Source organism: Anolis sagrei, chromosome 13, assembly GCF_037176765.1.
Source record: "Anolis sagrei isolate rAnoSag1 chromosome 13, rAnoSag1.mat, whole genome shotgun sequence".
NCBI lineage: Eukaryota > Metazoa > Chordata > Lepidosauria > Squamata > Dactyloidae > Anolis > Anolis sagrei.
Genome location: NC_090033.1, coordinates 2,888,623 through 2,903,837, shown reverse-complemented (window position 1 = coordinate 2,903,837; position 15,215 = coordinate 2,888,623). Strand labels below are relative to the sequence as shown.

Below are 15,215 nucleotides of genomic sequence, written 5' to 3'. Positions count from 1 at the left end.
AAAGCTGACTGGCACAACCTGGGGATCACAACCAGACACAGTGAAGACATCTACACTTGCGCTATCCTACTCTGCTGCGGAGTATGCATGCCCAGTGTGGAACACATATCACCACACTAAAACAGTGGATGTGGCTCTTCATGAGACATGCCGCATTATCACGGGGTGTCTGCGCCCTACACCACTGGAGAAATTACACTGCACCACCTGACATCCGCCGGGAAGTAGCAGCCAATAGTGAAAGGACCAAGGCAGAGACATCTCCAGCTCATCCCCTGTTTGGGTATCAGCCAGCACGTCAACAACTTAAATCTAGAAATAGCTTTCTAAGATCTACACTCGTTGGAACACCCCAGCAAGCGGAGTCCAGAAGTGGCAGGCTCAAACCCAGAACCTCAACCAATGGCTGATACCAGATGAGAGACTCCTCGCTGGGCACACAGAAGACTGGGCAACTTGGAAGGCGCTGAACAGATTGAGCTCTTGCACCATGAGATGCAGAGCCAACCTCAAGAAATGGGGCCACAAAGTGGAATCCACGACATGCGAGTGTGGAGAGGAGCAACCCACTGACCACCTGCTGCAATGCACCCTGAGCCCTGCCACATGCACCAGGGAGGACCTCCTTGCGGCAACACCAGAGACACTCCAAGAGGCGAGATACTGGTCAAAGGACATTTAATCCACTACCAAGCTTGCAAATTTTGTGTTTTGTCTGTTTGTTTGTTGGTTTTGTTCTGTTAGAAATGTAATGCAATTGTCTGGTTGTCCCTGACACGATAGATAAATAAATAAATAACCAGACAATTGGATACATTTCTGCCAACAATGAGTAAGTTTTCTGAAGCCTTCATGTTTCTGCAACCCATCGTGCACAGATCTTCCAATAGCCAAGCAAAGCAAGAATGTGACCCACAGAAATAATCCTTAGAATGTGCTCTTTAACTACCACTGTTCACTTCTCCACCTAATAGCCAGACAATTGGATACATTTCTGCCAACGATGAATGAAAAATAATGCCTCCACCTTCATTAATTGGGTTTGGATGGGAATATTTTAATAAATCAAATGCAGAAATAATCCTTAGAATGTGTTCTTTAACGACCACTATTCACTTTCCCACATAATCACCAGACAATTGGATACATTTCTGCCAACAATGAAAACGTTTTCCAAAGCTGTCACGGAAGAAGTCGACACTCCGTTTCTGCAACCATTGTCTCACAGTTCTCTCCTCCTGGGTACCCATCGTGCACAGATCTTCCGATAGCCAAGCAAAGCAATAATGTGACCCACACGTTCTTGTGAAATGCCGATTATGCTTGAAATTTCTCTCTGAGTGATACGACGATCGTCCTGAATCAATCTGTCATCCTTTTGCTTGTGAAACTCGGTGGTTGCTGTCACAGGACGCCCAACTCTTTGTTTGTCACGCAAGTCAGATGTTCCCACCTCAACATCTTTAAACTTACTCGCCCAATGACGCACAGTACTCACATCAACACAATCACCATGAACAGCTTGCATTCTCTGATGAAACGATTATCAGAATCTGGGAACAGTCTTCAAGTCTCATGTTTCTCATCAGATGTTTGTGGGAGAATGGTGGAGCAGAGGAAGGGACTTCCCAGAAAACCTTTATAAATGCAGTAAGTCTCTTGGAAGGAGATACAGCTCTTCAGATAATCTAGCCGTGAGCTATACAGGACTTTATAGATCATAACCACAACTCTTAAATTGTGCCTTGAAGCAGCTGTTTCGGAAAAGGAGCTGTGCGTTCCCTGCTGCCGCTCCAGTTAATGATCTGACGACAGCTCTTTGGACCACTGCGTTACAGTCACCCAAATGGGATGTAACTAAAGCATGTGTCGCTGTGGCATGATCGGATGGCTGTAGGAATGGAAGCAGCTGTGCACACAAGTCTTAACTGTGCAAAAGGACTCTGGGACAATGCTGAAACATGAGATTTGAGGCTCAGGGATGCATCCAGAAGTATACTGTTGGGTAAGTGGGCTTATTAACAAAAGATCCTCCTCTTAAATGTACAGCGTGACCCAGCACCAGTAGCCCAAAGTTATAAAAAGAACAAAAACACACAGACTAGTGTTATCTCTTCCATAGGAGGCTTTTCTTTGTAGTAAAATAATACGGTTGTACTATTTACAAGAACAAGAACAAGGTTTCCATAACACAAATACAGTTCTTTGTACTTCCTTTTTTGCTTCCACGCTGGAGTTATTTCTCATGCAGATAAACAGCTTTGCTCTCACAGGACCTCTTCCCACACCAAACTTACTCGCCCGGGAGCTCCACACAGGAGCCTTTTACACACAGCAGCCTTCATACCGGAGCTTCCACTCACACTGAGGCATTCTCATACTGAGGCCAACTAACCCTGAAGCTTATTTATTTTATTTATTTATTTACTGTCCTTGTATACCGCCGTTTCTCAGCCTATCTGGCGACTCAACGCGGTTTACAACAAAGTATGCAGTGCACAGTATACAATTAAAACGATAAAAACATAATACACAATATTACACGAAATCACAAAATCACAATCCAATACATCTCCTAACTAAAATCCTGGTACAATTGCATCATCCATATTACCAATCCGTAATCAACACATTCATTGCACCGAGTTAACCAAATGCCTGTTTGAACATCCAAGTTTTTAGTCTTCTTCGAAATACCATCAGCGAGGAGGCTGATCTTACCTCCATGGGAAGGGCGTTCCAGAGCCGAGGGGCCACCACAGAAAAGGCCCTGTCTCTCGTCCCCGCCAGCCGCACCTGTGAAGCAGGCGGGATAGAGAGCAAGGCCTCCCCAGAAGATCTTAGGGTCCTGGTGGGCTGATAGGCCGAGATACGTTCGGATAGGTAGGTTGGGCCAGAACCGTTTAGGGCTTTAAAGGCCAACGCCAGCACTTTGAATTGAGCCCGGTAGCAGATCGGCAGCCAGTGGAGCTGGTGCAGCAGAGGAGCTGTGTGCTCCCTGCGCTCCGCTCCAGTTAGTATCATGGCTGCCGACCGTTGGACTAATTGGAGCTTCCGAGCCGTCTTCAAAGGCAACCCCACGTAGAGAGCGTTGCAGTAATCTAAACGGGATGTAACCAGAGCTTACCTCACACTGAGGCCTTTCTCCCACAGAGACCTCTCACAGACTGAGGCCTACCTCACACTGAGGTCCTTCTCCCATGTCTGAGGGCTGTCAGACATTGAGGTATCCTAAGCTAGTATTACTGACATATACTAAGCTGTATCTTCAGAGGGACTGCAACACTGTCCATAATTAGTTGAATGTTTATCCCCAGTTCTGTTTTTAACTGGACAACACAACTCTGTTTGTCTGGATTTTCAACTTATTCAAATGACAAGCACCAGTTTAGAACCAAGCTTTCTCGGACTGAGGTGGAAAGACTACAGGAAATAATAAGTTACAGCTCAGTGAACTTAAAACAGACATAGATATTCACTCTTGCCCAGCTGCTTACTAGCAGCCCTTGGCATCTTGGAGACCAACTTGAAAAGATTTAGAAAATTTATAATATCCTGTAAATTGTACTGGAAAAAATGTGCAACTGTCCAGGAGTCGAACTCTACATTCATATCAAGAGAACAACATTCATATCTGAAATATATCTCCACAAAATAATTAATATCGTGGAGAATAAGCTCGAAAGGCTATTCATCAGAACAACAGATTGAGTCAGGAGCAATTTAATTCTGAAAATTAGTTCTTCTAGGGAAAATGATGGAAAGAGCCGTGGTCCAAAGCGTTTGCTTTGTACACTGGATTTTAGGATATGGGAAAGGGAGGGAATTCCAGGCAGAATGGAAAATACAAGATGAAGAGGTCAATAAAAGAACATTTGGGCTAAAAGGATGTTTAGCCAGCCATGCTCTCCAAAGTGGCCAAAGAAAGAGGTTCTTTCACAAATCCCACAACAACAAACCAGGGATGATCTTGCAGCACTGCTTAGTCTCCAGCTCCCCATGCGAGCTCCATCCTTGCAGGAGGCTTCTTTCATGTTCTCACATGGGGAGCTGGAGCTGGAGGAAGTCAGCAATGCAATCAGCCAACAACAACAAAAAAAGCCAGCGGACCTGATGGGATCCCTGCTGAAGTCTTTAAATCCAAGAAATAAGAAATATGGACAAACTGACATATCTACTATCTAAAAATAAGAGTACACCAAAGGAAGATACAGACTGGAAACAAGTGACAACATATTTAGTGAAAGAAAAAAATGAAAATATTTATTTAAAGAAGAAAGAACGACGGACAGAGGGAGAAAAAATAAGAAAGAAGCAAAGGAAAAGGAAAGGAAAAGGAAAGAACCTCATAGAAGTCAAGGACTTTACATTTCTATCTGCTTTGAAACCTTTCTGTTTCTTTCTCTTTCTTTTTAAACCTATCCATCTATTTATCTCTTTACCCACTATCGTTTAACTTCTCTGCTACCCCTCACTGCTCACCCGTCCCCCTAACTCTGGTCATCCCTATCCCCCCTTCCATTCTATACTTCTATCTTTAACTAATCTCTATACTATTTATATAAAGCTACTGTTATTTTATCATAATCATGTATTTTGTTTTAAATTAAATAAAGATTTTTTTTTTAAAAAAAGAAGCTGGACCTGAGCTGAGGCAACAAGTCTACAAGCTCATTGAAAAAGTGTAGGTGACCAAGAAAATCCCAGCAGACTGGGACAGGAAAAGAGATTTAAAGATGGGCTTAAAGCCAAACTCAAATACTGTGGAATAGTCACCAAAAGAGAACTGGGAAGCCCTGGCCCTTGAGCACTCTAACTGGAGGTCAGCTGTGACCAGCAGTGCTGTCGAATTCGAAGAGGCATGAATGGAGGGTGAAAGTGAGAAACATGCCAAGAGGAGGCACATGAAGCCAACCCTGACCAGGACCACCTTCCACCTGGTAAACAATGCCCTCACTGCGGAAGAACATGTTGTTGTTCATTCGTTCAGTCGTCTCCGACTCTTCGTGTTCTCATGGACCAGCCTACGCCAGAACTCCCTGTCGGCAGTTACCACCCCCAGCTCCCTCAAGGTCAGTCCAGTCACTTCAAGGATGCCATCCATCCATCTTGCCCTTGGTTGGCCCCTCTTCCTTTTGCCTTCCACTTTCCCCAGCATCATTGTCTTCTCTAGGCTTTCCTGTCTCCTCATGATGTGGCCAAAGTACTTCAACTTTGTCTCTAGTATCTTTCCCTCCAGTGAGCAGTCGGGCTTTATTTCCTGGAGGATGGACTGGTTGGATCTTCTCGCAGTCCAAGGCACTCTCAGCACTTTCCTCCAACACCACAGCTCAAAAGCAAGTCTACAAGCTCATTGAAAAAGTGTAGGTGACCAAGAAAATCCCAGCAGACTGGGACAGGAAAAGAGATTTAAAGATGGGCTTAAAGCCAAAGAACATACAGATTGAGAATAAGTCTCCATAGCCACCTACAAACCTACCACCAAGATATTTCACTTGGAGGACCATCATCCTCGGGTTACAAGGGATCACCTAAGTAAGTAACCATCCGAGCTTGGTACTGATCGTAATATTCACACTGGACCAGCACTCGGAGCTCAGTAAATAAGGATAGGTTATAGAGAGCTCAACAATAGGCCCTTGCTTTGCATATAGCAAGTTGCAGGCTTAATTTCTGCATCAACAAAATAATCTATGAAGACAGAGAAAAACATTTCTGTCAAAGACTCTGGAGCGACAGTCAGAAAACCCCTGTCAGTTAATTTATAAATATTTTATAGCACCCTTCAATCACATTCCAAGTTGAACATACAAATTACCACAAAATAGAACGTAAGATACAAATAGCACAGAAGTCCCTTTAAAAAATCTCAAAATCAGAACCGCCAAAACGAAAATTCAATCTCTGAACAACATAACCCAGCTTTGTTACTCAAACTAAAGGAACACGAGAGCAAACCTCTGAGGACGCCTGCCACAGATGTTGCAAACATTTCCTTCACTTGAAAGAACCATTCTCACAGTTCTTATCAGAGTTTACTTTTCATTTCTTATTAGCAGGTTTTTTTATTACAATCCAGCAAGTAGGTAGTTAAGTCACTACAGGCCTTAATATTTTACTGGTGCTTCCAAAATGATTAACTCCATTCATGCATCCTTCCATTCATTCCCACACATCATTATATGAAATCCACATTTATCAATTCTGCACATTGAATTTCTTATTGCACTTATAGCTGGTAAAGTGGCTGGGATTTCTGGGAGTTGTGGGCAAAAACACCCGGGGACCCACAGGTTGAGAACCATAGACCTAAAGGCACAGAAGGACTAGAGTGTTGCACTAGTGTTGCATTGCCAAGGAGGGAGTCCAATCCTGGTCAAGACACATAGTGTTCCACCTGAACATTAGGACTTGAGTGTTGCACTCCAAAGCAGGATCACCTCTGACTTTAAACACCACACCAGCTGGGTAAAATCAGCAAGCAGTTTATTTAGGAATATATGTAGCCAAAGCAGTAAAAAGTAATCCACAGAAAAATAATCCGATCAGACCTCACAAGCTCTGAGGATGCCTGCCATAGATGCAGGCAAAAAGTCAGGAGAGAGTGCTTCTGGAACATGGCCATACAGCCTGAAAAACTTTCAGCAACCCAGTGATTCCAGCCATGAAAGCCTTCGACAACACAAGAGGGCAAAACATTTCATTATGGGGAGGCAGCAGTTGAAGTCTGAAACACTGCCCATTTCTATGTTAGATTCTATGAAAGATCCTTCTGCCCCATGGACATCCATGGAGAAACCAAGCAGGCTAGTGGTGAAGAGACATTAGTGCAAAGAGCAGATTTTTGGAGCATCAAAGGAGGCAGAATTACAGGAATCAAGACTACCAAGATGAGCAATGTTTTGGTGCTAGAAAAAATGCTATTTGAAAAGTTCTCTCTCTAGGGCAGTGGTTCTCAACCTGTGGGTCGCGACTCCTTTGGGGGTCGAATGGCCCTTTCACATGGGTCGTCTAAGACCACTGGAAAACACATACAGTGTTCCCTCGCTATTTTGCGGTTCGCTTTTAGCGGACTCGCTATTTTGCGGTTTTCAAAAAATATTAATTTAAAATATATATCATGGGATTTTCGCTTTTTCGCGGATTTTTGCCACCACCACTCTCCGAGGTGCTTTCCTTCCTCAGTCCGTCCTCCACTGTTGAAGGGCCTTTCCTTCTTTTCCTTCACTTTATTTTAAGTTTATAAAGACTTAAAATTGTGTATAACTACTAAAATAATGAGGGAGCCCCGCCCCTCCACCATTTTAGGAGGAAGAGATGGAAGCGACGGAAGTGAGGTTGGCTTTGGAGCCAAGAGGGATGAAGGAGGAGGAAGAGGTGGAGGTGAGAAGGGAGAAGGTGAGGGGGAGCTGAGGAAGGGCAGGGCTTAGAGAGGGGTGGAGTGGCCCCTCCATGACCAAATCTCAGGGAGAAAGAAGTAACCATGAAAATACATCCTGCATATCAGATATTTACATTATGATTCATAACAATAGCAAAATTACAGTTATGAAGTAGGAACAAAAATCAGGTTATGGTTGGAGGTCATCACAACATGAGGAACTGTTATTAAAGGGTCGCGGCACTAGGAAGGTTGAGAATCACTGATATACATATAGGTTGAGAATCACTTATATACATATAATCGCCAGGGATGAAGAACGTTATATATTTTAAAGAGCAAGAAAGAAAATAGGTGTCACTGCTTACCAATTTGAAGTCTTGAATGCTACAGATGAAGTATGGAGTGTTTGGTCGGCGACTCTCAATGTACACGCAATCTTTAAAAAAAAGGAGAAGGAAAGTTTCAGTTTAATTTCACAGCCATTTGAGTCTTTACACTGTCATAAAATCACCAAACGTACATATTAGATCAATAATAATAATAATAATAATAATACATTTTTATTTATATTACGTCCTATCTCCCCGAGAGGATTCAGGGCGGATCCCAACAAACGAAACGGCAAACTATTCAATGCCTTGACAACACATGTAACAGAGAACTAACCCAAACAGAATATGAAATGTGAAAAAGAAATACAATCCTTGTATTACTTTGAATTAAGGAGAAGACTTGGACAAAAATAAAATAACCTTGGATATTGAACCCATGAATAAGGGGGACATATGGTATTAGGAAGAGGTCACAGGGTCATCCCAGCATTACTAATCTTTGAATCTTTTATAGGATTCTATTTCTGCTCATGTCGTAAATAATTGTCCTGCTTGGAATGACCTTGAGTCTTCACCTCCTGGCTCCATCTCACTTTCCCGGACAGATGTTGACTCGTCTTCATGGGTGTTCACCTTGTGTTCACTTCCCTCTTAACATTGTAAACATTTATTTTATCGCTATCATAGTTCTTATCACAGTTTAGTATTTCAGTTCTCATTACCAAGCAGGCAGTTAATGATTGAGTCTAGGTTCTTGTGGGTTTTTTCGGGCTATAGAGCCATGTTCTAGAGGCATTTCTCCTGACGTTTCGCCTGCATCTATGGCAAGCATCCTCAGAGGTAGTGAGGATGCTTGCCATAGATGCAGGCGAAACGTCAGGAGAAATGCCTCTAGAACATGGCTCTATAGCCCGAAAAAACCCACAAGAACCTAGTGATTCCAGCCATGAAAGCCTTCGACAATACAATGATTGAGTCATTGCAAAAAGAGAGAGAGAGAGAGAGAGAGAGAGAGAGAGGGTAGCTGGCACTGGCGCTCCGTTTCTAAAGTTCTTCTGAATTTGGGGGGTTAAAATTTTAGAACTCTAATGAAAATTACGAATCTTCATAAATACTTCGTTAATAGTGGTCACGATAGCACAAAAGGGAAAACATCACGGTCAGTGGGGAAACTTGAGGGACTTCTCTCTCTCTCTCTCTCTCTCTCTCTCTCTCATTTTTTGAATCACAGTTAGTTCACCAAATTTCAGAATTTTAAGACTTTTTGGCAAATTTTCAGAATTTTCAGTTTTCATAAACAACATTTTAAAAAATACGGCAAGAGCGATCTACTTGAATTTTCTATACAATACACAAGATAACGAGGACAGGCCCCATGACCCACTCTACATCCTGCTGCAGTTTGGAGGAGGGCTATGGATGATGGGACTTGCAGTACTTACACTCACTTGCTGAGACCACTGTGACCCTCATCCAATGACTGATCAAGACCAAACTTGGCACACAGAGCCCCCATAACCCATTCTACATCCTGGTGCAGTTTCGAGGAGGATGGACCACAGATGATGTGACTTCAAGTATCTCCACTCACTTCCCGAGACTGCTACAACTCTCATCCAATGACTGATCAAGACCAAACTTGGCACACAGAGCCCCCATGACCCACTCTACATCCTGGTGCAGTTTGGAGGTGGATGGACTACAGATGATGGGACTTGCAGTACCTTCACTCACTTCCTGAAACCACAGCGACACTCATCCAATTACCAATAAAGACCACTGTGACCTACACCAATGACAGATCAGGACCAAACTTGACACACAGAGGCCCAATGGCCCACTTTACAACCTGGAGCAGTGTAGGGCAGATGGACCACAGATGATAGGATTTCGAGTACCTTCACCTGAACACTGTGGGCCCTACAAATCACAGACGAGGACCAAACTTGGCACATAAAGCACTCATGATCCACTCTACATCCTGGTGCAGTTTTAAGGCAGGTGGACCATGGATGATTGGATTTGCAGTACCCTCGCTCACTTCCTGAGACCACTGCGACCCACACCAATGACTGACAGAGATCAAACTTGGCACACAGAGCCCCTATGACCCACTCTACATTCTTGTGCAGCTTGAAGGAGGATGGACCATGCATGATGTGACTTGCAGTACCTTCACTCACTTCCTGAGACCACTGCGACCCACACCAATGACCGAAAAAGACCAACCTTGGCAAACAGAGCCCCCATGACCCACTCTACATCCTGGTGCAGTTTGAAGGACAATGGACCATGGATGATGTGACTTGCAGTACCTTCATTCACTTCCTGAGATCACTGCGACCCTCATCCAAGGTTGGTCTTTCTCAGTTATTTATTTGGCTCGTAGTGGTCTCAGGAATTGCGTGAAGGTACTGCAAGTCACATCATCCATGCCTTTCTCAAATAACCCGGGCACCACCGGGTCCCCAAGCTAGTAGTTATAGTAAAAATTGGGAGATATCCGAAAGTTACAGGACATTTACAAAAAAAAAAAAAAAATAGGTAAGTGATTCAAATTCTAAATCCCCCCTTTCCTGTATGCCTCAGAAATAGCTTCGCATGCACAAATTTACGAATCAGATACGACTTCCAATTAGATCCGCAAACAACATACATCTCTAGTAATTCCATTTGCATCCACTGGGGAAAAAATCCACCACTGCTTATAATGAAATCAATGTGGGGTCATTAATATATCCTTTCCTGGCCTCACTTTGGCATCTTCCAGTCTCGAGCCGATGAAGGGAGGCAGCCCACTTATATCAATGCTACCGCCTTGTTGCTGAACAAAGTCATTTCCTGCTGAGTGTTTATAATGTAACCATAGAAACTCCAGCCAGCCAAAGGCTGCACAAATCCCATGTGTCAAATTCCTCCTCACACAAAAAACTATTATTTGCAATGCAGGCTACTTTATCAAGCCGCCCCTCTCTGTCAAGATGTGTGCCGTTAGTCATGCGGTGGCAGCGTTTGATGGAGGCGGATGTGTTTGGCACAAAGGTGGAGCAAAGTTGAGGCGGACACTTTCTTTGGAAAGGGAGGCATCCTGTTGCTTATTTGAGAGGAAGAAAAGGAGAAGCTGGGGGGAGAGGGATTAGATCCCACAGCAGCCCGCCCGCACGCAACGGGATTGTCACCCACCAGTCGAGATCCTCTCCCACTGTCAACGGGAACAAGGATCAGAGCTTTTTAACTCATTTAGGAGACAAAGTGAGAGCCTGCTTTGTGTTGAGCCTGCCACATTTCCATTACAAAGCCTCATCTCCCAGGGTTTTAACAGCACAGGGCAAAAGAAGGAGAGAAGGCCTTGGCAAGTCATGCCAATTCCTTAAAAGCTAGGTATTGGGAGCTCAAGCTGTGATGTCCTCCCCTCCCATCTGCAAGTATATATCACTTCATCAGACTATTATTCATTTATTTATTTACGACAGCTGATGGGAGAAGGGGTCCCAAGATGATGACATATGTAGGAGACAAGATGGAACTGTCCCCTGGACCCCTCTCTCTTCACTCTGGTCCAGAGTGCCTGTTGGTGGTGGGGGGAGGGGTCCCCAACTGATGGCATATGCAGGAGACAAGATGGAACTGTCCCCTGGACCCCTCTCTTTTCATTCCAGTCCAGAGCAGCAATTGGTGCTGGGAGAAGGGGTCCCAAGCTGATGACATACGAAGGGGACAAGGTGGAACTGTCCCCTGGCCACCTCTCTCTTCACTCTCGTCCAGAGCAGCCATTGGTGGTGGGGGGAGGTGTCCCCAACTGATTACATATGCAGGAGACAAGATGGAACTGTCCCCTGGACCTCTCTCTCTTCACTATGGTCCAGAGCGGCAGCTGGTGATGGGGAGAGGGGTCCCCAGCTGATGACATATGCAGGAGACAAGATGGAACTGTCCCCTGCCCCCCTCTCTCGTCACTCTGGCCCAGAGCGGCCATTGGTGGTGGGGGGAGGTGTCTCCAACTGATGACATATGCAGGAGACAACATGGAACTGTCCCCTGGACCTCTCTCTCTTCACTATGGTCCAGAGTGGCAGTTTGTGCTGGGAAAAGGGTCCCCAACTGATGGCATATGCAGGAGACAAGATGGAACTGTCCCCTGGCCCCCCTCTCTCTGGTCCAGAGCGGCCGTTGGTGGTGGGGGGAGGTGTCCCCAACTGATGACATATGCAGGAGACAACATGGAACTGTCCCCTGGACCTCTCTCTCTTCACTATGGTCCAGAGCGGCTGTTGGTGGTGGTGGTGGGGGGGTGTCCCCAACTGATGACAATATGCAGGAGACAACATGGAACTGTCCCCTGGACCCCTCTCTCTTCACTATGGTCCAGAGCGGCTGGTGGTGGTGGTGGGGGGGGGGTGTCCCCAACTGATGACAATATGCAGGAGACAAGATGGAACTGTCTCCCTGTCCCCCTCTCTCTTCACTCTGGCCCAGAGCGGCGGCTGGTGCTGGGTGGAGGGGTCCCCAACTGATGACATATGCAGGAGACAAGGTGGAACCGTTCCCTGGACCCCTCTCTCTTCACTCTGGTCCAGAGAGCAGTTGGTGCTGGGGGAAGGGGTCCCCAACTGATGACATATGCAGGAGACAAGATGGATCTCTCCCCTGGCCCCCTCTCTCTTCACTCTGGTCCAGAGTGGCAGTTGTTGCTTGGGAGAGGGGTCCTCAACTGATGACATATGCAGGAGATAGATAGATAGATAGATAGATAGATAGATAGATAGATAGATAGATGTGTGTGTGTGTGTGTGTGTGTTTTCTGGTAGTTTTTGGCGAGCCCCCTGAAACCCCCACGGTCCTGACCCCCAGATTGAGAAATGCTGTTTCAAACAGTCCGGAAAAAAGCATCCCCTTGATAACTAAGAAAGGAACCCGCCATCTTTCAAAGCCCACCAAGCTCTCCAAAACACACAGATGCACACATGCGCTAATGCATGCACACGGATACACACAGAGCAAACGCAATCCAATTATGTGCCTCTTGGGTTTTAGCTAGTATAATAGCTCAAGCTTGCATCATCCAAACACAGAACCCCTCGGGCTCTCCGCGGTGCACTTTCTTCTTGGTGGAAAAAGAAGCAACGTTTCTTGAAAGCCACCAACACAGACTGCCTGTAACCCCCTGCCGTCAACGGTAGGCTCATACTCTCAGCTTTCAAAGATTGGCTAAAAGCATCTTTTGCTGCAAGGCATGCATTTCCTAGCCCCACACCTTCCTCCTGGGGGCCTTTCAGTGCCTCCTCCCTTCCTCCTGCTCTCTGTTCGGAGACCGAATAATACAGCTAGCGGCTTAATGCTCACAGAAGGGGCCACAACTGTGTCACGTTTTATTGGCACACAATTAACAATCGGGATAGCATTTACACTCCGGATGACACATCCCGCTTGTGCCTAGAGGAAGCCGATCCTCGAATGTTCTGGAAATAATCAGGGATCGCCGTGTACACATCTTTTTACTATTAAGCAAACAACAAAAGGCCTATTCACCAATGTACACACTGCCAGAGAGAGAGAGAGACATTTCAGCCTGCCTTCTTGCTGCTGTGCTCGCTGCTGTGCAGAGGCCAGCAAAATTCTATTTATCAAGATCTGTGAGCAGTCCAAGGCAATTAACTTCATCTGTAGCTGTGGTAATGGCAATAATGAAAGCATCTACTCCTGGCATGCTATTAACAGATTCCCCCCCCCCCCCACACACACACACACTTTGAGGTGCCACATTCTGTTGATACCGCATTTTGTAAAACCCACTTTTAATTGCTTGAGAGAAGCTCATTCCTTAGAACATGTACATCTTTGCACTGCCAAGCCTTTAGCCAGATGCTTACCAAAATAAGAGAGCAACAAAAAAAAACCCTCCAAGGCTGGAAGTGTCTGTTGCAGAACACACAACAGACTAAAACAGTGGTTCTCAATCTTTTTTTTGACCAACATTAGTACCAAAAGAGTTATGAATCAGTTCGAAGGTCAATTAGTTTGCAGGAAAAGAGAGATAAGCAATACTTATCTAGTTGAAATGCTTTCCTTTCAGTTCTGGGGTCAAGAAAAGCTTTATATTGATGCATAGAATAGAATACAGCTCTGGCCCAGCTTACTTGTCCAAGCATATCGCCTTCTACCTCATAGCTTAAGATATACCAGGGAGGCCCTCCTCTTGCTCCCACCAGATTCGCAAATGTGTCTGGTGGGGACGAGGGACAGGGTCTTCTCAGTGGTGCCCCCCCTCCCCGCTTGTGGAATTCGTTCCCCAGCAAGATGAGATTGGCATCCTCCCTCTTTTCCTTTAGGAGTAAAACTGAAATCAGGCTTTTAGCTAGCAGGCACAACGGCACTTTGGATATTGACCTGGACCATATGATTGTTATGATAATTGAAACGGCTATATGACTGTATAATTAATGCTATTGTTTTAATCTATTGTGCATTTATGGTTTTATATTGTTATATTGTGATATTGCGGCACTGAATTGTTGCCAGTGTTAGCCGATCTGAGTCCCCCCCCCCTCGGGAGTTGTGAAGGGCGGGGCAGAAATGTCATAAATAAATCAGCAAATTAGAACATGTACATCTTTGCACTGCCAAGCCTTTAGCCAGATGCTTACCAAAATAAGAGAGCAACAAAAAAAAAACCCTCCAAGGCTGGAAGTGTCTGTTGCAGAACACACAACAGACTAAAACAGTGGTTCTCAATCTTTTTTTGACCAGGGACCACTCTTCAACATTAGTACCAAAAGGGTTATGAATCAGTTCGAAGGTCAATTAGTTTGCAGGAAAAGAGAGATAAGCAATACTTATCTAGTTGAAATGCTTTCCTTTCAGTTCTGGGGTCAAGAAAAGCTTTATATTATTTATACAATAATCACAACGCATTTAAAAACCAGTGGCAGGACCAAATGTAATGATTAAAATTTTAAAAATGCTGGGCATGTCCAAGTGAAATAGGATGAATATTTTAGGGATGGGTGGGCGTGCAGACAATCCTAGATCTCTCGTAAAGTGCATTTGGGACATATTGCTTGGGATCCCTTATTCTGGGAAGGCACACTGGAAAGCACCTCGGAGAGCAGCGGCAACAAAAACCCGCAAAACAGCGAAAATACCGCAATATATATTTTAAATTATTTTTTTTTAAACCATGAAAGAGCGAGTCCGCTAAAAACGAACCGCGAAGTAGCGAGGGAACACTGTCTGTGCATTGCGATCCACTCTGAGTCCCCTGCGGGTTGTGAATGGTGGAATATAAATACTGTAAATAATAATAATAATAGTAATAATAATAATACTGCTCTTCTCACAAAGCAGTTCTTCAGAGAAGACAAAATGTGAAGAAAGGCACACAATACATTGGGAGGGGTGAGGAATCTGGATTTATTTCCTCAAGACTGGAGAGAGAAATCGTCCGAGTGACAGGAAAGGAGGTGTAAAATTTGTCTCCTTCCCTTCCTCTCCGCCACCCA

The 15,215-nt window shown here is 44.8% G+C and overlaps 1 protein-coding gene across 14 annotated transcripts in view; it reads right to left on the bottom strand.

The window, feature by feature from the left end:
• The window catches only part of RERE (arginine-glutamic acid dipeptide repeats), a 504,717-nt gene that overhangs the window by 263,484 nt on the left and 226,018 nt on the right, over positions 1–15,215 (bottom strand). For all 14 annotated transcript variants that reach the window (XM_067472974.1, XM_067472980.1, XM_067472981.1 and 11 more), the window contains exon 3: positions 7,750–7,820. In XM_067472974.1, coding sequence (XP_067329075.1) covers positions 7,750–7,820 — 71 coding nt within the window. The remainder of the gene's footprint in view (positions 1–7,749; positions 7,821–15,215) is intronic.